The sequence below is a fragment of the Gallus gallus genome, chromosome 3, assembly GCF_016699485.2.
Source record: "Gallus gallus isolate bGalGal1 chromosome 3, bGalGal1.mat.broiler.GRCg7b, whole genome shotgun sequence".
In the NCBI taxonomy this organism is placed as follows: domain Eukaryota; kingdom Metazoa; phylum Chordata; class Aves; order Galliformes; family Phasianidae; genus Gallus; species Gallus gallus.
The window spans coordinates 76,247,190-76,273,136 of NC_052534.1; the positions used below are offsets into that span (position 1 = coordinate 76,247,190).

The 25,947-nt window shown below is 42.5% G+C and overlaps 1 protein-coding gene across 1 annotated transcript in view; it reads right to left on the bottom strand.

The window, feature by feature from the left end:
- The window catches only part of ZNF292 (zinc finger protein 292), a 55,664-nt gene extending 32,492 nt beyond the window's left edge, over positions 1-23,172 (bottom strand). Inside the window, exon 1 of the mRNA XM_419852.8 lies at positions 22,968-23,172. Coding sequence (XP_419852.5) covers positions 22,968-23,129 — 162 coding nt within the window. The 5' untranslated portion in view covers positions 23,130-23,172. The remainder of the gene's footprint in view (positions 1-22,967) is intronic.
- Positions 23,173-25,947: the final 2,775 nt, after the last annotated feature.

The window sequence follows — 25,947 nt, forward strand, 5'->3', positions numbered from 1 at the left end:
GCGAGGAAGGAGATGGAACCCCACATCTCCCCACAGATGTAACTTAAGCAATCGGTTATCTGATAAGCAGGGCTGAAGGGGATTCTCAGCTGGCACTGCAAAGACAGACAGCAACACCTAAAAGAAGAAATTAACCGCCCTCCTGGAGAGATACTGAAACAAGTCATGGTAAGTGACCATGGAGACAGACGGGCATCAAACAGATCAGAGGATCTCAAGTTTCACAGGGCAGGAAAGAGAGCTCACAGGTAGTCAGCATGTTGACAAAGCTCCAGACTGGAGTCTGATCTGAGTATGGGAGGCTATTTAAGACCATAGGCCCACTATGACAGAACCCAGCCAGAGCTATCCCAGCTAACTGGGAACCTTACAGAAGCATCACATAGTCATTAATATTGGAAAATTGGATTGAGGAGGAATTACAGAAGCACCTGCAGAACCTACAAAAGCCCAACCAACACCATCCCAATCCAAGTCTAGCTTACTAAGTTGAAGCAAATAACATTTGATTTTGAAAATACGTTTAAAAGTAGTTAACCAAAACAAAATTAAATTTAATCAACAAATTCAAGTTGGCAAGTTCTTACAACCAACCATTTAATGACAATTATTTGGCATGCTGGTGAACACTGTTCTTTAAAAGCAATGGGTACAGATTCAGACAAACTGTATAAAGCAGGCAGAGGGGCTTTCACTGTAACAGTGGCACTAATTTCAGCATTAAGTAGTGCCACTTGTATCTCATATATATATATAGATCAGGCACTTCCAAGCCATTATATGAACTATATTAAGCACTTACGCCCACCACGCCCTTCACAAGTATTCTTCAAGTATGACAGATTTCCTTGTCTGGATGTCCTCAGACTACACAGCACTGTCACTGTACAAAGAAAATCAAATTCATTCTGTTTTGCTTAATGAATCATTGTTGTGCTCCATTTACAACCACAAAAAGAAAGAATTTTACCCCCAGCCCTGGGCCTCGTTAAGTTATCTCCCCAGTCAGAGCATGCTTGTTAATCAAGCCAAGTACTGCGTTCAGGGCACAGCAGCAAAGTTTTGTTCCTCTGTGAGACCGAAAGTGCATTTTATTTCAGCTGCAGCTTACATGGTCAGGAATGTTCTGAAAAATGGAAGCATTTCAATTTGTGCAACAAAAATCAATATGCATTATGTATGTGATTTAAACTGTGGAAAATACGGGTAACGTTCAGACAACATCTTTCATCTTTCTCAGTCTTTGTCAGTGTGCTTACATAAATATTTCACAATAGCAATGCACCCAGCAAATGATGTGTTTTTACTTTCAAGTATTGCATCCAGTAGCCTCCTCTGCTAAAATTAGCCCTGCAATACCAAAGCAGTGTTTCATGCTAAAAGAAGGGACTGTTTCCTATTAACCTGAGTTTCACATGTATGGTCCACACCTACATGCTTCTTGAGAATCTGACCCTAAGATCTGATTCTTTATCTCTTAGACACCTGGATACAGGCAAGCTTACTTAAGTATGTTAAAACGTGCCTCAAACTGTCACTTCCATTCCTGTCTAAGCCCAAGGGACTAATAGAGAGAGAAAGTGATGGACAGCAGACACAGGTCAACTGTGCCTCTGAAAGCACTCCTCTAAGTAGCAAAATGCCTATTTCAGTGACTACCCTCAAGCAACAGGCATGACAAAATCATTTGGAGATGAGCCCATAACAGCTGCACACAGTGGCAGCAAGAACGCCCTCTGTGAAGGCAACTTGGAGGCAATGGCAGCAGCCGCTGCATTACGAGCAGTAAGGCTCAGGAGTGGAAGCACTGCTTAGTCAGATCACTCCGATACCTCATGCTCATGTGGAGCACGTGCTCATGAAGGCAGGGCTCACCTTCAGCTGGCACGACCCTACAATCTTCTCCTCCAGTATCTGTCAGTAACTGACCGAAAAACACAGATGCTTTCACGGGAAACAGCAAAACAGGCTGGTCTCAGAAAACAGGGCAAGCTTTACTCAAAGAACCATTCACAGCTTGTATCATCAGATAGATCACAAGCAAATTAAAGCGAATCGAGGATCCTGAGCTTGCTATCATCATACATAATCTCACCAAGCAGCACGGTGCAGCTGTAGGCGCGTGGTGAAGGGCTGCCAGATTCCCTGTCTGGGCAGAAAGCTGATACACATGGGGCTGGTTACTGGAAGATGCCAGGAGCTGAATGTCAACAAAGACTGTCAACACTGATGCCAAAGGATGGAGCAGCTTGAGTAAAGAAACTAAGGCACTGCAGCAATGACTCTGGAACACTTTTCTTGACAAATGCCTTAGGAAGGACAAGACTAAGTGGATTCACTTCCACATACCCAAATACTGAACTGAGCAGGGCAAGTGCACAATCTAGCAACACTTCAAGGGTAAAGAAGCTTTTGTCTTCAATAAATGTACATATAATTCATATACATGCAAATACACAGGCTATCATATTAAGACAAGAATCCTTTCAGTTAATTTTTGATTCCTTCGGAGCTACAGCAATTCTGCTGTTCTCGAACCAGGCTTTTCTTTTGTTACCTGAAAAAATGAATAGGCTAACTGAGGTAAATAACCAAAGAGAGTGCAAGTAAATTAAAAAAATATATCATTGTTTCAAAGATGGAAGTCTAAAGGTAGGTTGACTGTGAAGTACTTCTTTAACAACACAAAAAGATGCACTTGAGTTCCTCTATAAGCAAACTATACTCCTTTTCTAAGTCTTATGTTAGCTATTACTTTGAAAGACCAAGACAAAGACAACCACATTTGAACGTTTTCGACTGACATTCCACGTGATTAAAGCACAGAACTATACTTTACATCTGAAAATTGTATACTGCAAAATACGTACTCTGTGGTGTATAAGAAATTTCAGTCCAACAGCAGTGGAATAAGCCAAAGTAAGCAGGGAATCATTTGCATCATTTGAAAAAGTGCATGCTTTTTGGTGGATGATGAGGATGTGGGATATTCACTGGTGGTGGGTAAAGCAGGAATGAAGTTTTTACAAGAAGAGCATAGAAGAATTTACAAGTTATAATCCCTCTCATGCACTGCTATCAAATTTGTACGTTCTGGAGGCATGCTACTTAGCATGCAAAGGAGTTCTTGCCAAAGCCTTATATGAATGTAAACAAAAGACCATGCTTCATCTTCATGCTGCAACACCCACTGCTCCTCCTCCTTCAGATAAGACTGCTGTGTTTCCCCTCAGGGCAGCAAAAAGAACAAAACAAAGAGGTAAGGCGCTTCACATTTAGTCTACACGTGGCCAAACCTATAGACACCACCAGGGAATACGGTGGTTAACACCTACATGCAATAAGCAACAAATCCCACTATATCCACACATCACCCAAATAGCTAAGGTAAATGATACTATATAGTATTAAATAAAATAATAATAATAAGGTAACAAAAGCGTGGCACAATTAAGGACCTCACAGATCCATGAAGCACGTAAGATAGGCTCACAATCTTTCACTTCAAACTGCCTTAGATACCCACCCTTAACTTTCAAAAACAGAGCAGACCAAAATCACGATGCTTTTTGACCTGCAAATGTGAACAGCAAGTAGCTCAGTACAGGAGCAGATCTTCTACATGTATTAAATACTTGCACCACGAAAGTTACAGGAGTATTGCTAATTTACACTATACAGGTGGCAACTACATACAATGGGGTACCTCATTTAAAAATGTGTCTATTCAGTCAGAAACAAACTTCTAGTCAGCCTCAAGCTTACACAGGACCTGCTGCTCCAGCTGGAAGCATACAGATCTATGGGGTACAATGAGATTCACCCCAGGGTACTCGAAGAGCCTCCTGATGTCACTGCGAGACCTGTCTCAATTAGTTTTCACAAGACTTGGGAAACCAGAGAAGTTTCATCGACTGGAAGCTGGCAGACATCCCGGTTTTCAAGAAGGGCAAGAAAGAAGACGCTGGTAATTACAGGCCTGTTAGCCTCGCTTTGGTGCCTGGCAGAATTATAGAGAACGTTATTCTGTGAGTTAGTGAAAGACAACACAGTCATAGGTCGCAGCCAATACGGGTTCACAAGGAGAATGACCTGTTTAACAAACTCAAATCTCTTTTATGACAAAGTTACCCACCTAATCGACCAAGGGAAACCAGTCCATGTTATCTTTTTGGATTTCAGCAATGCTTTCACTAATGTTTCTCATGCTATATTTCTGGTCAAAATGTCCACCATGTAGCTAGACAAAAACATGATGCGATGGATGAACAACTGGCTGATGTGCTGGGCTCAAAAGGGTTATAGTATATGGATTTACATCAGGCTTGTGGTCAGTCACTAGCAGGGTTTTGAAGGGCTCCATTTTAGGGCCAGTTCTTTTTACTGTTCTCATAAAAGACTTGGATGAAGGACCTGAAATACTAAGTTCTCATGTGAAACTAAAATGGGAGGAGCTGTTGACTTCCCTGAGTTTCCATTCTCATGAGGGCAGAGGAACCTTGCAAAGAGACCCTGACAAACTGTAGGGTAGGCAATCACCAACTGCATCAAGCTTAATGAGAGCAAGTTCCATATTGTGTACTTGGGATGGGGCAAATCTAGCTATACATACCGGGCGACAAAGGTCTGGAATGCAACCCTGCAGAAAGGGATGTGGGGGCTCAGGTGGACTACAGGTTGAATCTGAAACAGCATGACCAGGCAGTCAAAAGGGCCACTAGCAGCCCTGGGATGCATCAGACCCAGCACTGCCAGCCAGGTGAAGGAAGGGGTTGTCCTGCTGTGTGCTGGTGCAGCTTTGGCACCACAGTACAAAAATTATATACAAATATTAGTGCCCAAAGGAGGGCTATAAAGACAGTAAAGGGCCTGAGGGCAAGGTGTCAGTGGAGTAGCTGAGGTCCCGAGGTTTGCTCAGCCCAGAGCAGAGGAGCTGAAGGGAGGCCTCATGGCAGCTGCAGCTCCTCACAGGGAGTGGAGAGGCAGCGCTGAGCTCTGCTCTCTGTGACAGTGACAGGGCCCGAGGGAACGGTGTGGAACTGTGCCAGGGGAGGGGCAGCTGGGGGTTAGGGACAGGGGCTGCACCAGAGGGCGGTGGGCATGGAACGGGCTGCCCAGGGCAGTGGGCACAGCCCTGAGCTGCCAGAGTTCAAGGAGAGTTTGGACAATGCTCTCAGACATAGGGTTTGATTTTCAGGTAGTCCTGTCTTGAGCCAGGAGTTGGACTCAATTACCCTTACAAGTCTCCTCCAACCTGGGATAGCCTCTGATTCAATGATTCTAATGGACTGAATAGGACTAGTAATTAAACTATGAAATTTACGCCTAACAAAACTACTTCAATTCTTCCCTATGCTTTCTTTTAGGAGTCTTATCAGTTTTCTTCATTCTTTTGACACCCATTGCTCAGTGGAAGAGAAATTACTTTCTCACACAATCTTTGCAAGTCAACAAGACTAAATACCAACACCCCAAAGTTACTCTCATTGCAGTAGACAGATCCAGTCTTTGGATTACTGCTTTGGACAGTCTCTTTCCTGTACCTGCTTCATTCCTCAATTTTTAAATCAATCTGGTACCAGTACCATTACATTCAAACAACTCCAATAAGTTTTCTACTACTCCTGATTTAAAGAAATAACACACTAAGTAGACGCTTCTCCTCAGAAGATTATAACCTAGGGAACAGAAATTAAAAAACACAGGAAGTCAGATGGGAAGAGACATTCATGAATTCTGCACTGTGCTTGAACCTCTGAAGTTTGTCTTTTCAAGGCTGCAACTCTACAAGACGGCTATAGGAAAAGTCTAGTAAGTGACCAGACAGAATGCTGAAGAACATCTTTATTTGAAGTAATAAATCATCTTACTGTGATGCTATTATTATCTGACTGTAAGATCAAGAGAGCTAAATATGCAAATTGACAATTTCAATATATATTTTTGAAACAGCTGACTTCTACAGTAGGTCTTGTTACAAACTCCTATGCATTGGCAGACAGCATCTTTTTAAAGTGTACAATAAAAATAAGTGGGAGTAGAATTTGAAGTACTGTGAACTGTTTGCTTCATCTAAGTACTGCTTAAGTGGTTCTCATCATTTGAGTCACTTTCTTTTCCTACGCAAACTGGGTGAATACAAGGCCATACGCATTTACTTCCTTCAGGTCATGAAATATATATTGCCTGTGGTCAGCTACCAAACCACACAAAAAGAGAATATTACTCTGACCTTTAAAAACTCCACATTACTTACTATGTTTGCATGTTTTTCAACTCTCATTTCCTCAAATTTCACGTGTACTACTTCAGATGAAGAACTGTCTTCTGAATACATACAGTTGCATTTTAAGAATTCAATGCACAACACTAAGCTTCTTTTTTTTTCCTCCTCTCCTGCTTATCTCTGTCCAAGTTACTAAAGCATGCAATGACATGCCAGGTGAACTAGGCAATGCCAGACGACACAGCAGCTGTAAGGATATGAAAATGCTCGTCACGTCTATTTAAAGAGTCTTCCTAGGCTAACTGCTATGTTAACTGACTGCTGTTGAACGTGAGGAACACTGCCAAGGCAGCCATACTTACCTCTGAAGAAAACAGAAAGGAACAAATGATACCATCCCATCCTTTATTACCAGCACGATACTTTGTTTTGGATGACAAAATGAAAATACAGCCCTGAAAGCAAGCTCTAACACCCTTAACCAAACTGACTGAAATGTCATGCGCTGTATCCCAGTATTTAGTATCCTACCAATTTCTGCATTCTTATATTAACTTCCATCTTCCTGGGTTTGATGCTTCAAAATTATTTTAACTGAAGCTCAGACAAGTGAGGTTTACTCAATTTCTCTTGCTAAAATCGTTTGTTCCCCTTCATGAATGGGTATTTCATTTTGCTGTCTTTTCCATTCATCTCCGTACCTTGCAGGTAATCATTAACAGAATGTAAGGATTTAGAAGTCTGACTAGCGGGCCTAGGTAGTTTCTCCGATACATTCCTTCTCCAGCAAAGGAACCATCTGCTATTTCGGAATGAAAAACATCCCAGGTAGTAAATTAAAGATCCCCGATATTAACCCCCAAGGTCTCTAATCTTAAATTAGTTTTCAATCCCCAAACCCAAGTCTGCTTCGCTTTGAAAATACTTCACAGTTTCACACTCTCAACCTCTCCTAAGGTACAGCAGTTATGAGTTACATCTAATTGCCTCTGTTTAACTGTTAATCAGAATCGTAGGGGTTGGAAGGGACATCTGGAGATGATCTGGTCCAATCTCCCCACTTCAGTACATTCCCTAGTATAGGCAATCAGAAGAAAACAGAACAGTATTTGAAAAAGTATGTGAACTTTCCTTGCCAAAGGAGGGCAAGGAAACTGGTAGTAGTACAAAGCAGCACCACTGCTTGAGAGGCATTTGTGTAATGCCCTCATCAGTGTGCTTTAACTTTTGGTTAGAGCGTAAGAGATCAGGCAGTTCGACCAGACGACCTCTGTAGGTTTCTCCCATCAAACTCTTCTATTCTGACAGTTTTATTTATAGTAATATTTCTAAAATAAGGACATTTCTGCATCAGGGAGTTAAAGCACCAGGAAACATTTGTTAAACCAATAGAATTCTTGCAGTATCTATGGTTCTGCATGAAAGACTGTTCACCAGTCACACAGACACTCCTCTATACTCAGACTTCAAAGCCTCTGCCAGTTACCTCCTCCACAGTACACATGCTCATCAAATGCACCCGCATTCCAAACTGGTATCTCAAAGGAGTGATATCAATGCACCTCAGATGTGCAGCTGTCCAAGAAGGAAGCAAGAAAGGCAGCTGTGCACAAACAATGGAGAACACTGTAGTTCATGATCTTCTAGATATATTCTCACTAAGGATGCTCATCCTGATTCTATGGACACCAAAGTACTCTGCAATCTCAGGAAGCTGCAACTCCAGTACAATTTGGGCAGTTACGCCATCAGACATAGAAGCTTCAAAAACTGTCTCTTGAATACCCAGGTTGATATGGCCATTGCCCCAAGGTGAGAGTTAACGCATTTCTTTAAAAACAAATACAACAGGTCTTTTTAATGTCAGCACAGTACCTACAGGAGTTCCATATAAACCCAAAGTATTTCACAGAACAGTGTTAAAAAAATTCCAACGATTACACTGTGTGAACAGCAATATAAAAATTAAGCCATTATATGTAACAGAACAACTGCTTAGATCAGGGACGGAACAGTAAGGTGAGAAACAAAAAGCCTTTACCAAAGGAGTGGAAAATCACTGAATTTTCTACTGTAAGCAAGACTATCTTTATGGGAATAAACATGCAATGATGAAATACTCTTCATTCTTTTTAGGATATTTTTTCTTCAAGGGAGAAGGAATTTCTCAGTTTGCATGCAGAGGTGACAAGTTCAGGGACTTGTAACACAGCATGGCCACTGGAGAGTAAACAAGTGCTACTAACTGCAAGGCAGCTTAGTTCCTGACAGAGCCGTTGAACCTAGGGGACAAAACACAAGGAACATAAAACTACATCTGAATTGATGTGTATTCTGGTTAAGTAGGTAGGTATACAATCTTGATGTTGCCGATGTCTTCTAATGTTACAACAGTGGAATAAAAACTTTTCCAGGGTAACACAGCTGGTATTGTTTTGCTGGTCCTCGGGCTTCTCATTCAAAGGAAGGTCACTTTCAAGGGCTGAGTTCTTTGGAGTAATACTGTCAGTCTGAAGCAAAACCTCAAAGGTTACTGCAAGCAGTAAAGAACTGAGCACACAATGAAGGCTGCATCCTTCAAATTCCTGGAAAGCTGATAACAGTCTACTTTCAAGGTGCAGTTTATGATAGCTTACAAACCAAACTGGGCTTCTGGCCTCAGCTATTCACCACAACTCCAGTCCTGATCTCAAAGCTCCACACCCTCTGTCTAAACAGAAGTTGGCCTAAGAACCTGATCAAGAAGAGTGCTCAACCTTTTTTTTTTTTTTTTTTGGTCATTTTTGTTTTTGTTTTTAAGCAAAGCAGTTGGGATACTAAGTATATACCAGATAAGCTAGTTCAGATATGCCTGGAGTCAAGAGGCTTTGGTCCTGATGCACCAGTACCAGATGGTATCTTTGTGAAGTCTCCCAGCAGAACTCCACCTCAAGAAGAACTCCACCCCTAAACAATCCTTACAGGTGTTTAAATACCACTGTTGTCAACCTCAATGATTTGCAGTTCTTAAAGCCAAAGACCACTTTCTGTGAACTGCTTTCTTTCCTTGTTGCTCAGTGTTCTACCAGAAGATGGAGAACAAACCTTTCATCACATAAAAGGCAGGAATCTTAAAACTTGCCTGTAATTTGTAACTTCGGATAAGCATAAATTACTGCTTTTAAAAGCAATCTCTGGGTAAGTTTCCCAGGAAAAGCTACGAGAGTGGAGTTAGAGGCCGCTAAGGAATAGCTGGGACGAAACAAGCATTTACATCCACGCTGCATGAGGACAAGGCTACTGAACTGAGACTGTCAGTCAAATGGAATATTCAAGGAAAAACCACTTGAATAGCTCCTGAAGTAGTTCTACGTGCTAAAGAAAACTTAGCAGGAAGTGCCTAACTTCAACAAGGCTGCCTCACTTTCCATGAGACTTCAGGTTTCAGACATTTTAAACAACCATTACGATTGAGATGATTTTCAAAGAGTTTTAAAGAGCAAGCTAAACACCTACATTATCTTACCTACCTATCACATCTCTGAGATGTCAGCCCTGTTGAATAAGACATTTTTCACCATCACCATAACAGTAACCCATTTTTCCTCCCTTTCATGTTTGCCTCCAACACAGAAGCACAAACATAAGCAGCCTGTTTTCCTACCGCTTTTTTAGTTGGGTTGCACTATATGCAAAGTGATTCTTAGAAAGGAATGGATATTCACTACAAACATCAGACACGACAGCACTATCTGATATGCTGCTGCCCTCACAGAACGAGGAAATAAAGAACCAAAGCATATCAATATAAGGCAACAAAATTAATTTTTATTTCCATTAGTCAGATCTGCTCATGGAAGGGCCATGCAATGGCTTGGGTTGGAAGGGACTTAAAGACTACGTAGTTCCAGCTGTGGGCATTTTACAACAGATTGACTCAGAACTGTACCTCTAATTCACTTCCAAAACGGTTTAATTAGACAAAATTGATACAAGTTAATTGAATCAGCATTTGTCTACCAACGATTAGCATCATTACCTTAATTTTGTAGCTACGCAAGCACTGAGAACATTAGCTCTTACGTGGTTGGTATTATCATGCAGCAAAACCCAGAACAGCAAAACTTTAGCAAGTATAGAACAGAAGACTGCATTTATAAAACAAAGGATTACATAATCAAGCATGATTGTTTTTCTAGCATGCAAGTACTATGTAAGTTACAGTTAGGATTAACAAAGGATCAAAGAACATCAGTGCCCACTTTTAGTCCATTTTCGTTCTCAAAGCATTTCAGGATTTTAAGCGGCCACTGTACTACTTTCACTTTGAATGCTCCTTCCAAGTTGCTTCACAATGATATCGTTACGCAAAGCACAGCTCCACAAAGTCAAGATGTCTTTGGCTGAAGACGCAGCTGAAGTTGCTTTAATTCTAAGGGAGATATTGACTTGAGCCTAGGAGGACTGAAGTCAAACTCTTAACTCTACTGCTTACAAGTACATCACGTTTAAGCAATTGTTTTCATTCTCAGTTTCAGCAGGTACAGTACAGAACTTTCCAATTTTATCCCCCTTCCCGTTACTATTCCTCGGCTTCACTAACAAGGCAGCAGTTCCAATCTTCCTCAGTGTTTTTTTCTTTTCTGTCAAGCAGAAAATTCCAACTGTTCTACACCTGCAAAAATCACAAGGGTTGGAAGGGACCTCAGGAGACCACTGAGACCAATCCCCCTGCTAAAGCAGGTTCCCTACAGGAGGAAAATTCCATGCAGACAACACTGGCCGCTCTATCCTGAAGTTAAAAGCAAAGCAAAGGCAAGACAATTAGTGAGAACTGAATTTGTTGACTTCAAGAACAACTCAAAGTGAAGAGTCCTTCAAAGATGCTGATGAACAGCAAAAACTTAAGAGTTACACAGCACATGAGTTCGCAGGTAACTGCTGGTCCCCCTAAAATTTCACATGACCATACAGCACTTCAGTGCAATGCAATGCAGAAAGAGTGAATCCATACAGCAAAAGGGCTGATGCTGAACAACCATGTAAAGCTGAAATGTCGCCCATCAAACCAGATGAAAGAATAAACTGCATTACAGTGACACAGATTTCTTGCAGCAAAATTGCAAAAATAGAAAGACACAGCCCTAAGTTTTGTGCTTAATCCTTACCGTGAAAAGGAGATACACAGAAACAGGAGGAAATCAGGTCCCATACAATTATCTTGCAGTAACTCATTTGTAAACGACTGCTGAAGAAAAGCAATCCTGCTGGAGATTTTTTGAAGACAACATTAAGTTCAGAGAAATACTTCTTTTTCTCTTTTTTTCCAGGAAAAAGTCATTGCTAAAGAAGCGACCGTAACTTCTAATCAATTTTGATGTAATAACAAGAATTAGAGTACATCTGAAATCCAGTAAAGGTGATCAACTACCCTGCAATGAATGATTAATTTTCTCATTCTGTTCAACCCCTACACATTCATACATCAATGTAACAGTAGTTTATTATGTAAAATACGTTTACTGGATATCATCCCACAAAAATCACATAACATGAAAGTTGAGGGAAAAGACAGAAAGTCATAAGAATAATTATGAGTTTCTTTTTTGGCTCTTGCCTAAAAACATTCTCACGAGAAAATAAATGTCCAGGTTTGCCTCATGGAAATCTTAGAAATCGCACCGTGGTTCTGCTTACCATAAATATGCACTAACTAAACAGATGTCAATGCTTCTGAAGATGCATGAGTGCATGGGTTATTTGAACTGCCCCCTCCTTTCTCTACATTTATTTGTTATATAAGGCTTTCATAATGTTGATGGTTCTTCACAGCTACTTCACCACACACCTCACAGTTGCACATCTCTGGTGAAGAGACTTGGAACCAACTGCAAGAAGAATCCACGTAATGACGATGGGCAATATAAGAGCTCACCCTTAAGATTATCTTCTATTTGTAACTCCTGTTACAAGTCAGTTTGTAAGGACGCCAGTGCCTCATGCCTCCAGCACACAAGCAAAGGAAGCTAAACAGAGCCCTTATCCAACTATTTTTACTTCACTTGGCAGATAAAGCAACAACAATAACAGAAGAAAAAAACCCAACTCAGACGTGCTTTCTAATGCATGTAACTTTCAACTACAGCAAAATGCCACTGCCCCCAAATTAGAGATATTTAACTAAGCCAGATATTGGCATGCAGTCCAGATACACTTACATTTCTAAGGCAGAGTCTACACTGGGACAGAGTTTGAAAGAAGCACTTCTGTAGATACAGAAGCACAAACAGCCCCAGCTGTTTCTGGGGCTAGAGGCTGCTACAACTCTCAGAGCAATAGTTGTGCCATCTACCATTGCCAATAAAATACCATCAAAAAAAAAAAAAGCAAGGATAAAAGTCGACTCTCTGGAAAGTTAATTAGCAGCCATGGAGCTTTTCGTTAACAGAGAGATGTTTCTCTCCCCATGTTTCTCAAAGGAGCAAGCAATCAGTATGTTTTTCATCTGGGCATGCTGAACATAGAGCATGAGCTCAGACTGCTAATAACAAAGTGCACAGACAAAATAAAAGGCACCAATCCTCCCATTATTCTTCAGTCACCGTTCCGATGAAGATTCAAAATCCAGCTAGTTTTTAAAACAGAACTAGAATTGCTTAGAAAAAGAATGGACAGCCTCTGTTTATATCTACAAACTGTTTCAAAAAGTAACTATTTTAAATTCCATGAGATGACTTCATTAAGCCTCACGCTTTGCCACACACAGCAGTAGAAATGATCTTTTTTTATGCTTGCACGTAGACTTTTAACATTCTGTATTCAATATGTTCTTTTCAATCCTGTCAGCAGTTGGGATTTCTCACTTGCATCCTTACATGCAAGTGAGGATGGAATAAGACCTAGGCTACATTTCTCTCTCAAGTTCTCATTCAGGTCTCAACTTCATGTTGCCTTCCCAACCTTTGTGTTTTAGTGTGTTTAGTTAAAAACAATATTGAGCAGTTGGCTATTAACCAGGCATTTCTGGAATGCAGTGGGATGCTCATTGCAGTCAACTTTCATCCACTGCCAGGAAATCTAATTTACCTATTCCTTAATTAACAGACTGGCATATGGACAGATTAAAAATAGGAAGACATCCAGAAATAACTATATCTGTTTTGAAAATACATGAATTTACTGGAATATAGATGACTTGAAGCCGCTCTCTTGGTCAAGTAAAGAGAAATGTTATAAGTATTTCTGTAGTTCAACATGCATTAGGTATTTGCCTTAGCTGTTCTTATCAGCTGGATGCAACTTCTTCCAAGCTTCTTAATTCTGATGAGAACCTAACTGATAGTCCTCTTCTTTAACAGAAGGGCTACTTGTCATTTTAAGGTGGCCTGTTCAGCAATGTCAAGCTGATATCCCAAAGGGTGCTTTCATCTTATCTACATTTCCTGTGAAAGAACAAGGCAAAGCCTACCTGGTTCGCTGAGAGCCCAACAGCCTGACACTCCCATACAGCAGTGCCAATGTACAGGCACTGCATCCACACACAAGAGAAGAGAGGAGCCAAGACTGTGCTCTCTGCTGAACACGTTAACAGCCCACAGCAGAACCAGGAGCCCCTGTCATCCCACCAGCACAGTTAGTGAAGTCTGCCTGGCTACCCAAGAGCAAGAAGACTTAATTGCCATGCCAGTTTCAACTAGATCATTACGCAAGTTGCAGGTCAGTAGGATTTGCAGATTGAATTTTTCCTCATCTTCACTATTACTGATTCACATGTATTTTTATGCCAGCTGTTCTCTTCATACCAACTTATGCCTTTTGTGGTTGTAAGTATTTAACTATTGTCATCCTCTTTGTTGTGTCTGTTCTGTTACAAAACAGTGTGCCATCAAGAGCTCTAAGCAGCAATCACAGGGCTGAAGAACTCCATACAGGTAATTTAATTTGATGCCTGGTCACTGAACATACCTCTCTGATTCATCAACATGGTATTCGGTGCATTAGATGCATAAATATCAAACAATTTCACCTATTCATTAGAATCAATGATTACGTTTCTCAAAGCAGCTGCCCAGCAGGTAGGTCAGAATGAACACTAGCATTCAGTACCTGGAACTGGATGGACTTTTAGATGTTTTCAGGGTTACACGAGTCAGGGCAAGGACGAAGAATTGTTACTAGTTCAGAATAATTAAATGAAATAATCAGACAAGGACTACATCATTTAGTACAGAATTTTCCTCATTCTCTGATGAAAAGATGAATCTGGTTTAGCTCCATACCAGGAATAGCAAAGTCAGAGATATTACCTACTGGAAAACTACATATCTTATAGAAGAGGAGATGGGAAAAAAAACTCAGAGTAAAACTTGCACAAAAAACTAGCCATGGCTGTTTGTTTGTTTCTTTGTAAGTTTAGTTCAATTTCCTACTGAATCAGGCTTATTGTCATAACATAACTTTACAAAGCTCCATTTGGATGTCACATATACCCTTCTTTTTGAATGCTTTGTTCTGCCGAGTGCTACGTATTATTAGATTAACTCTTCCCAAATAAAACACTGCTGTTCATCCTCAGTGATGAAAGATGCCAGAAGTAATACCACTGAGTTGTCTTTAATGCCTATTTGGAAAGACAAATAGGGGAAAAGAATAGTTTCACACCTCAGAAAAGTACCTGCACGCATATGACATTATGTTTTTAGCATATGCAAAGCCACAAACTTCATAAAACAGGGAATTATGTCACGTTGTAAATTTATGCTTAAAAAATAGGTAAGCAGTTGCTGTAAATCTCTATTTAAGAGAAGCTGATGACAATGTTTTGCCAGCTTCCCTCACAAGAATGGAAGCATAATTCACACTACACAAGTGCGCAAGGATTTATACAAAGGCCTTTCTAAATGGTACTAATGCCTAGAGCACTATTTATTAAGACATGCTTCATACATACACAACTTTGAAACAGTATCTATGACCTGGACATCAGTTCTGGTAATGTATCACAGAGAAGAAACAGTAGCTTGCTGTCTCCTGCCAATGGTTACAATTTAATTCCTAATGTAGTGAAGTCTTACAAAGACCCACAACATACAGAATATGCATCTATAAAGCCTAAAGGAAAAAAAAAAGAACTCACATTTAAATGGCAGATTAAAAAGAAAACGCCACATGAAATTACCCGATTTTCGCTCACAATGGAAATAAAGATTCTGCAAAATAGCCCTTTTTTACTGCTTCCCCTGAAGTAGCCATCATGAGCTCTGCACTAACAAAATGACAATAACAGAGACAGAAGAAGAAAAAGCCCCCCAGTTTGAGAAACAGTGGCCTGAATGTTCATACCTATGCATGCCTGCCTTACAAGGAACCCAGAGATGCAACGGAGCTCCTGATACAACGAGACTCCTGAAGGTGAGATGTAACAAGAATGCACTCCTTGCACAGTCAATATGGAGAATCTTCATTATTTTAGTGTTTTCTAAAAAATGAATCTTAGATGATCGTGCTTTGTAAAAGGAATCTAAGTATGACTGGTATTGCCTTTAAGTGAAGTAAAAAAAAGTTTGGATTTCTGGGAAAAAGGTGATGGCAGAAATAGTCATTTTCTGTACTACCAGATATGTTTAACTGCGGTAGTACAGATGCAGAGATAATACTACAGCCAAATACTATGAGTAAATGCTACAGTAAGGCATCCACAGTTATATGTTTAAATATCTGAAGGACAAGACGAAGCAAGACATCTCGCCATCTCGGAATGGGCAATTAAAAGCTAACTGTAATCCACACTTCATACCCAGCAAGTATTAATTTTTGGTTGAAAGTATTTCTTGGAGAAATGGTGGTTTGCTAATAGGAGAGTTATCTTAATAACTTCAGTAAAACAAGTCTCTAACTCAGCAAACAATCTGCATCAGAGTAACTACGACATCAGATACGTATTCTAAACTGACATATTTTCCTTACTATGCTAAGTGGAATGCTTTGTTTCAGTATCACATGCAGCACCTCACATACAGAGCTGAGCTTTCCTAAAACTTAGGAAATTATAAGTTCTTCATTTCTCCGTCTTCTGAACTGCCTCTATTTGTCACACCCTTGAAAACCATCCCTTTTTTTTCCAAGGCTGCAGCAGCAATGATAAATAGTATGTTTCACCAAGAAAACCCACCCACCTTAAATCTTAACTCTTACATGGATTGTCACCTTCTTGCTGAACTGTCTGCTCAGGAAAGTGAAAACTGGAGAAAGAAAAATGGCTTTGAAAGCACAAATGATACCTCTATTAGGAAAGGAATACATTACTTTTCAAAGCTACTAGGACAGGACAAATACTAAGCCTTAAACTCCAATGAGAGGCTACAGATTAAGTTAGTAAGAAAACCTCTACAGGCAAGGATAACAGAGCTGAAGTGCATCATCTATGGAGTTTTCAAAATCTTTCTTACCAGTTTTCAAGAACAGCTCAAACAAGCATTTGTAGTTCTAGTTTACCAAAAGCCACTCCAGCTTTGGTATCACAATGCAGATGGCTGAAACCTCTTCCAGATCCACGTCCCAAACCCAGCAAGTTCAAAAGGAGCGCTTTCAGAACTTAAACACACCATTACAATGACTGCTCTTACCAAAGATTGACCTCTTCTTAAAGAGTTTTAAGTGCAAAAGAAAATTTATCTACAATCAAGAATAAAAAATTATTCCTTTTTTTTACATTGATAGCAACATATAAAAATGAAAAGGCAATTTTTGTAACAGAATGTCTTCAACTCAATTTTTTGCCAATAAAATGAGCTTAAGATTCCCCTCGCTTCCCCAACAGTAACATTAAAAGGCTGTTATTAAAGGTTTGCTTTTTTCCATAAACAGATTGCAGAGAACACAGCCATCTAAAACTAAGTGCACCAGGTCTACTTGTTTAAGTGAGCTAATAAATAACTGGGTAGCAATTCAAATAAAGCACAAAAAGCTACATTTTGCAAGATGATTACACTTCAGCGATAGTATCACTTATAAGTTGATGTGACACCAGCAAAATGTGTTGAACTAAGTACACTGTGTGAACATCTTAAGATATCCCAACAAAGTCCACGTATTACATCTCTAAACTTTTCATGTTCAACCACACTACACTAAAATTATCTACACCAAAGAGAACGCTTACACACTGACATGACTTGAAAGGAAAATGAATGAGATTCTAATTTTCATAAGAGATACACAGGTAGAAAGAAATTAACTATTTCAATCGTGTTCCCTTTTATACAGGAAATTTGCATTACCAAGAACTTACTGTACAAAACGCAGAACTTTTAAAGAAAATTAGCTCCAATCAAGCATGACGTTAAGTAGTGCTGCCACTACTGAGGATAAAACGAGATTAATTATGGTCATTGGTTAGACTTAACCCTAATCAGTAATTTTTTCTAAAGGCATATGCATTCTACGTAGATCTGCATCCACACCATATTTATTTGAAAAGACAGCAATTCTCCAACTCTCACAGTGTAACTTAAAAGATCAGGAGGTGCCTTTTTGCAGACCACTAAGGCAGCGAGTGGCTCAGTGAGTCAGGTCCTGCAGGGACAACAAAGCACAAACATGCCTGAAGCAGCTCAGAATCTGAATGAGACGTGACAGTGATTATGATTGTGTTTCTTTACACACTTGGAAATCTGTGTGGGATACCACAGTTGAGAGGATTGTGATTTCTGGCAGTTGTATGCACCCCCTGAATGGGGGATTATCTGGAGGTCACAGGTACAGGTGTAAAACAGGAGAGGACTAGAAGTTACTATGCAAATCTTACCCTTAAAGTGGTATTATATGAAAATAAAAATATCAGCTGTGACATCAGGAAGAAATATAGCATAGCAGAAGTGCAAAGATGGAAACATCGAAGCAGATGCTCAATGCAGAAATCACTCTCTTGGACTCAAAAGAAAACACTTCTCAGAAGAAACAAGGAAAAGAGTTACAGCATTAGTGCATACTCAAAAGAAGAGACAGAAACCTGGTTACCCAGGAAAGCACTGAAGTGAAAGCTCAATAGCACGACCACAAAGCCTTTCACAGAACAGACCCCAGGTCAGTGATGGTCAATGCACAGCAATGCATCTACGTGGTTTTTGCCTACCAGTGAAGAGCTCCACCTGAGCAGCATCCACCCACTTGTATCACCAAAAAGCTTGCTGCATTCCAGGAGTACAGGACTGCATCATGTAAAGATCACGATTAGTTGTTGGTCTAAAATTAAATAAATAAATAAATCAAGGGGGTATATCAATCTACAGACTTAATGAAGAGTTTGGTGAATGCTGTCAAGAATAAGCGACTACGTGTTCTATCAAGAGGAAATGCCTTCTACTTAAGAGAGCACCTGAAATATTGCTGACAGTGGTTTTTTGCTGCCAGTGAATACTGATCTTATGGTCACATCAGGAGGAAGGGCATCACAACTGCAGGTGATTGATGAAACAGCGAACGAGCCCTTCAAAGTCTGTTGAGGTCTTTATACGTACAATGACTCTTGGCAAGGGATCATGCTCTAGTTCCTACAGGAAAAAATAAAGAAGCCTTAGTGAAAAACTCCTTTGTCATTGGATTAAGACACACTGGGTTGAGATAAATCCAGAATTTGTAGCTGAAAGGTTTAAAATAGGCTTTATTTCAACTTCAACAGACAGAACTGAAGACTATTTCTGTCATCCTGAGTCTGAAGAAGCAGCTGAGAATACAGAGGCTAAAAGTGAGGAAGAAATGAACAGTAAAGAAGATGATAGCATCCTAACATTGTGAAGAATGTGTAATGTATAAAAACTGAAAGCCAACAGCAACAAGACAGAAGAAAATTAAAGTAACCTCCAATACAGACAAATCATTGGTGATTACTTGTAAACAATACACAGTGAATTTAAAGTTCTCACTAACGATCATCAGATTACTATAACCCAACATTATTAAGACCTAATCTAGCACGACACGACACAGAGGGGAGTAGGACCTTAAGGTACTGCAGTGGGACCGACATACCAGTGGTCCCTAATGAATACTTCATTAGTACCTCCATACATAACAATTATCAGTTGCTAAAAAGCAGCAACTGAATACACTTACAGGGAGCAGTAACATCAGTTAAAAAATAGGATTTCTCCTCCTAATTTTAAGTAGCAAAGTCCCTTTTTTCCCCTCCAAAGTTCTCCATCAGCACTCTGCTTTTGCTACTAGCGTCAAGATGATTCTAAGCTGATGGCCAATAATGAATAAGCAGGCTATCATGAAAGAATATTAACATGTCACACCAAAGGCTAAACTCACTTGTTAGCATATTTTAACACATGATTTTCTCATAATAAGCAGACAATAGCTATAAGATAACCAACAGATGAAACAAAATGTACCAGCAGAGTTATTATGGAAGTACAGTACAAAAGCTCCAATTCTTTTCATACTTGTAACACAACTCGTTATTTGTTGACAACCTGTGTTAGTACAACAAACTTGATGACCTTACAGCTTTGGAGGGTTTGTACCCTCCAAAGAAAGAACAGGAAGGAAAAAAAAAAGAAAAAAAAAAGCACTCAGAAGCAGATTCAGAGAATAGAAGTCAGAAACAGCCATGCAGATAAGACTTATAAGGTCCAAGATGAAACATACCAACTATATAAAGATACACCGCGTAAGCAGAAGTACTTCAGTGATTTAACACCAGATTAGCTAGAAAATAGTTACCTGCTTGGTAATAAAGAAAATAAAGATTACAGTGGGCGATGAAAAATGGGAAAGGAACAGTGCCCACAACATTGGCTATACCCATTGGCATCACGTTTTCTCTAGCTCTCAGGGGAATAAAAAGTCATCTTGCTCTTTTGTAACTGAATACGGATGGGAATCAGCAGATGGGAATCAACAGATACCCTTAAAGAACAAAGTCGGAAAAGAACGTAACCAACTACCACAAAGTGATGAAAACACCACTTTCTTTGGACCATTCTGATCTCTTGGAAAGTCAGGCTTTCAATTTACAGTCACTGCATCTGAAGATACTTGCTCTGTCAGTTCTAGTCTGCACACACACTGTTTGCGACAACATAACTGCTGTGGACTTGCTAACTTCCAAACCGCAACAGAAGAGTGCGAATCGCAATTACAAAGGCATTTTACACATATTCGTAACAACGTGAACTTTGCTTGAAAATAATGAGCTCTACTGATAAACTAAAAGCAGAATGCGTGATTTCCCAAGTTCTGTGTAGTTATTTCGGCATGAAGAAAACCATGCAGGTGAAATGACGCTCAGGCAAACACTAGAATGCTTCCTCTGTGCTGCACTTCCAGACTTAAGACATAAACAAGGCTCTCTGTTTTGTATGTATGAGCAGTCAAATTATTCTTTTAAGTGCATATATCCAAAGACTTGATCCTAGAAATCATGGCAGATGCCCTTAAACTGTTATTTAAAACACAGATTTCTGAGATGGCTTTTACCAAGACATGAATTTTTCATGATCTGTCACGCAGTGCAAGTTAAGTAGCTCAGCCTACTCTCTGAACCGTAAGTGCTGTTCTGTGTTAGCCCCAATAAAGGACTGAAACTGCAGAAGAAGCTGAGAAAGTGTTTTGGCACCATCAGCACAGGTGAACAAATGTGAAAAAAACACCCATTCAACATGACTTCTTCTCACATGAAGCATCTTGCAGGTGTGGCACTGAGGGACACAGTGGTCATGGTGGTGACAGGTCAATGGCTGGACTAGGAGAACTTAGTGGTCCTTTCCTACCTTAATGATGTTATTATGTCTGTTTAGATCTCAGCTTAAAGTCTTTCAACATGGAACAGCATGTCTCAGCTCTCAGTGTTACACATCATGATGCTTGCACACAGGAGGAACAGGTCCAGCCTTCCTACTCTCTTGGTACAGAGGTGACGGTGACATTTCCAAAGAGTGCAGATTCTTACCTAAGTCAATTTCTACATAACTGTTTTTAGTACGGCAAGACTCGTTTTTCAAAGGTGTACATTTCAGAAAGAATCAGGCCTCAGAATGGATTTTTGTTAACAGTCATTAAACTAATAACCATATGAGTCTTTGCTCTGTGCTAAAACCAACCAAACCTCATGAAGTTGCTCACTAAGTACATGCGATCATCATTTGATAAATCTGCTTCTAACACTGGTAATCTACTTGGTGCCAGAAAGGTGTCTGCATTCCCACTTGGCCAACCACGTCCACCCACAAACAGCTCATTCAGTTGTCAGGCCAGGCCAGAGCCGGGTATCCACCTCCCCACTACGAATCTAAGCAAGCCGCCACAAAGATAGGACAGGCTGAGAACGAAGCGATGTGAGCCAACGTAAACCACTCTTGTTTCTGTACATCCACGCAGACGTTCTACCCAAGTACAGCGTGACAAATTTCAATGAAAGAGAACCTAAAATACAAGCCCTGCATGAATGAAATCAAACACGAGAAGGGAACGTGCACAAAGTGCTTGGCAGTGGATCTCCCTGGTTACCAAAAAGCGGTGCTCAGCTACAGCCGAAGTGACAGACATGCAAATGGGCACCTCATAATGGCTTCCACCAGGAATAAACTCCTTCAGAGAAGACACGGAGCCACAGACAACACAAGATCAAAACCCAGCTCTGAATTCACGATCATCCATTCCACCTTCTACAAACTTGTCCATGTTCCACGAACGGCTGACAGCAACGTGTAAACAGACACACCACTTGTTAAAACCGAGACCAAAGCTACGGGAGGAGTTTGAAAGAAATTCAGCGCCTCAAGGGTTGTTTCGCACACTGTGTCATGCCCAATGTCAGCCGAAAAAGGACACATAGGAGAAAGGAGGGCAACACGCAGGCACGCACACGGCTAAGACGGAGCGGCGCGCCTTACAGCAGCCGACACCGAAGTTTGCCGGGCGAGGGATGCTGCGGGGTCAGCAGTTCGGCAGCAGCACCTGCAGCAGCGGGCCGCGGGGCCCCGGGGAGCGGGCGGTCTCCCGGCACACCGCACCTCCACACAGCACCGCTCCAGGCACCCCTCGTCCCCCTCGCGAGGGCAGGGAGCGACAGGGAGGGCGGCACCGTCGACCTTCAGACCTCCTGCCGTCATCGGAGCCCTAAGTTTAGTCCCCCACCGCTTCCTCTCATCCCGGATACCAGCGACTCCGAATCACCGCCGGCTACGAGAAAGGGCACCGAGCGCCGGAGGGCCCCGAGCACCCGGGCCGCGCTCCCGCTTCCCCCCAGCGGAGGAGCCGGGCCCCCGAGCCGCCGCCCCCCTGGGAGGAGGGGTGCGGGAGCGCAGGGGACGGGAGGGGGGGGGGGAGAAGGGGGGGGGGGGAGAAGGGGGGGGGGGGGGGGGGTCCGTCCGCCGCCGCCGGGAACAAAGGGCCCTGGGCTGAGCCGAGCCGTAGAGCGCAACAAAGGGGCCTGGAGACCGCGAGACGCGGGGCGGCCGCCGGGGAGGAGAGAAGGCGGGGGCAGGGGAGCGCGGGCCGGCCGAGCGGCTCCGGGCGCAGGGGGCGGACCGCCTGCCCTCAGCCCGCAGCGTCAAGCGGGAGCCCGGCCCGCAGAGCGAGGGGCCGCCCGGCCCAACCGCCCGCGGCCAACCGCCGCCCCGGGCCAACCGCCGCCCGCTCCTCCGGAGAGAGCGACGCCGCCGCCGGGCAGGGCCCCGCGCTGCCCCCCGGCATCGGCAGCCTCCCGCAGCCCGCTCGGAGCGGGGGAAGGGAGGGGAGAGGAGCGCGGCCTGACCTGGCAGAGCTGCTTGCAGTACTCGGTGGCCGCTTGCACGGCGGGCTCGGCGCTCTCCCGCAGCCCCGTCTCCAGCTCCAGCAGCCGCTCCCGCAGGCGCCGCAGCTCCAGCAGGTCGCCGCCGGGGCTGCCGCTCTCCTGCTCGGCCTCCTCGTCCGCCATCTTCGCACCCCGCTCCGTCGCGTACGCAGCCCCCCCTCTCTCTGCCTCGGCCTCCCGCCCCCCCTCCTCGCTCGGCTCCGCGTCACGTGATTACACAATGCCACGTTCCGGGGAGGGGTCACGTGCCGGAGAGGACGGGAGGGGGGGAGCGCGCGCGCACTCCCCATCCCCCGCGGCGCAGGGTTCGGCCGGGGAGGGGCGAGAGCGGGAAGGGGGCGCGCGCGCCTCCGCGCGTCACGTGACGCCGCGCCACGCCCCCTCCAACGGCCGCGTGGCCACGTGACGGCGCTGCCCGCCTTCCCTCCGACCGGTTTTGGCGGCAAATGGCGGTGGGGGCGGCCTCGGTGCTTCCCTCGAGCCTCGGAGGCGGCGATGGCGGGCGCGTGGCCTGGGTGTGCGAGGGCTCCTCCCGCCTGGTCAGCTGCTGCTGCGTGGCTTTGAGTGGGATCCTTCCTTTCTTTTGTGCCAGGTTGAGCGCTCTTAACAGAGCGGGAAGCTGCAGGGGCTGGCGTTGACCTCCTTAGGGCAAGACCTTCTCCTGAAGTTAGCGGAGGAAAATCACATAGGTTTGCATATATCCCTCACTGCTAATCTGTGTGTTACATACCCAGTACTAATGAGCCGTGCCGATACCGGTAACAACTGCACAAAAGCCTACTCACTCTTTCTCAGGCACTTAACTTATCTGTATGAGCTAGGATGGCATCTCCTCCACATACCTCTTCCAGTCCTACCTTGCACTATTTGCAATTAGTTTCAGTTAGTTTCACTTATGGGTAAACCACGGGTAGCCAAATTCATATTCATGGGCGCCATCATTTTTGTTTGCTGCCTCATTTCCTCCCTGCCCAGAGGGTTTTCAGTGTTGAGCCCAGGCCAGGAAGGAGAAACTGGGAACATGAGGTTCTTCTACAAAAGATTAGCATGTAGAGGTGGTAGAATAAGGACTGATTGTTTTGATCTCAAAGGGATCAAGTGGAAAGAAGCCTGTCCTTCAGCTGTCCTACACCAAACAGGACTTGCACAAAGGCCTCCAGGGGCCTTATGCAAGGGAGCGTTCCTGTCTCTAATCACAGTTCAGAGGCGGTTAATTGCACGACTTTCACCCTGGAGACCAAAGGTGGAGTTAGTAAGTAGAAGGAAAGACCACAAACGGCCCTTTTTTCTTGCTTGACAGCAATGAAAATATGATGACTGCTACTGAGGCAAGTGTAGCAATGTCCTAAAAAAGAGGTTTTCCAATACTGGGTACAGAGCTGCGATGCTCATCCCGTCACTGAATCCCGACAGAAGCTAGAATGTGATATATAGACTCACAGAATGGCCTGGGTTGAAAAGGACCACAATGATCATTGAGTTTCAACCCCCCTGCTATGTGCAGGGTTGCCAACCACCAGACCAGGCTGCCCAGAGCCACATCCAGCCTGGCCTTGAATGCCTCCAGGGATGAGGCATCCACAGCCTCCTTGGGCAACCTGTTCCAGTGCACCACCACCATGTGTGTGAAAAACTTCCTCCTAATATGCAACCTAAACCTCCTCTGTCTCAGTTTAAAACCATTCTCCCTCGTCCTGTCACTATCCACCCTCGTAAAACTTATGGAAAGAAAGAACAGATGCCTGAAGATGACGGGAGCGAAAGAGATTCCACAGAGAAGGTAGGCTTTTCAGATACCTGTTTTCTTCACAAATCTGTGGGGTAAACAGTGAGGCTGTGAAAAAAAAAATATGTGAATATAAAGCTTAGGAGATTGACTGTTGAAGGGGAAATATAGTTAAGGAAGGCATTTGTTATATTGGAAAATAAAAAAGACTAGCAAAAGAGGCAGAAGTCTCCGGAAGAGGAAAGGGCAATGAATCCATGGAGGAGAAGAGTCCAAGGAAGAAAAATGGATAGAGACAGTGAGAAAGAACAGAGAAAAGATGGAATACTAAGAATAAAAAGACCTGAGTTTTGTACCAAAGATGGAATTTCTTGTTAAGAAGAATTGACAGGCTTATTACTAGAGGATGCCAGAAATAAAGATTTAAGATGAAGACTTATAATGGTAAAGATTCCTCATTGTCAAAAATTCATTTGGGATTCAGGTATGCTGTCACCCACTCTTGCCACTTGACTGACTCAGTATATACCCACAGTGTGGTGCTTTCCTAGCTCCATGTTTCACTTCCCATGCCTCTGAAAAATCTGTCATTAAGAGGAGGATCTTACGGATCTTCAGATACTTTGGTTGTACGTTTTGGGATGCTGGTTGTGGCTGGAGAGAAGATTGTATTATGTAAAACAACAATGAGAGTTCTTTGTAAATTGTATGTAGCTAACACCTAGGAGGAGGACTGTTGACTCTTCCAGGGAGAATGTCGTGTTAGCAAGGAACAGCTATGATGTTTATATATCTCTGGAACCCAAGTAACAAAACTGAGTGACTAATTCTTAAAGGATACCAGAAGATATGACAGAGTAGAGTTTAGGACAGGAACACCAATAATAAGACACTTGAAGTGTTATGGAGGTAAAATGAATTGATTGAGGATTAAAATTTGCAATGTGATCGATATTTAAGAAAAAAAAACCTGATAGAAAAGTTGAAGAACTTGTTTGAGTCAATATTGAAGAAAGACGGTAAAGAGTTTCTATTAAATGAACATGTGCTAGAGACATTTCAGTTCAAGTCTGGAGAGAAATACTTTTCATAAGATTACTAGGAAAAATATTTACTTAGAGCAGAACCAGGTTGGTAACAGATTTTTAATTACAAAGGTCAAACTTGATGAAATTAAGGGAATAAGTTAGTGATGACGGCATCATTTAGGTGGTC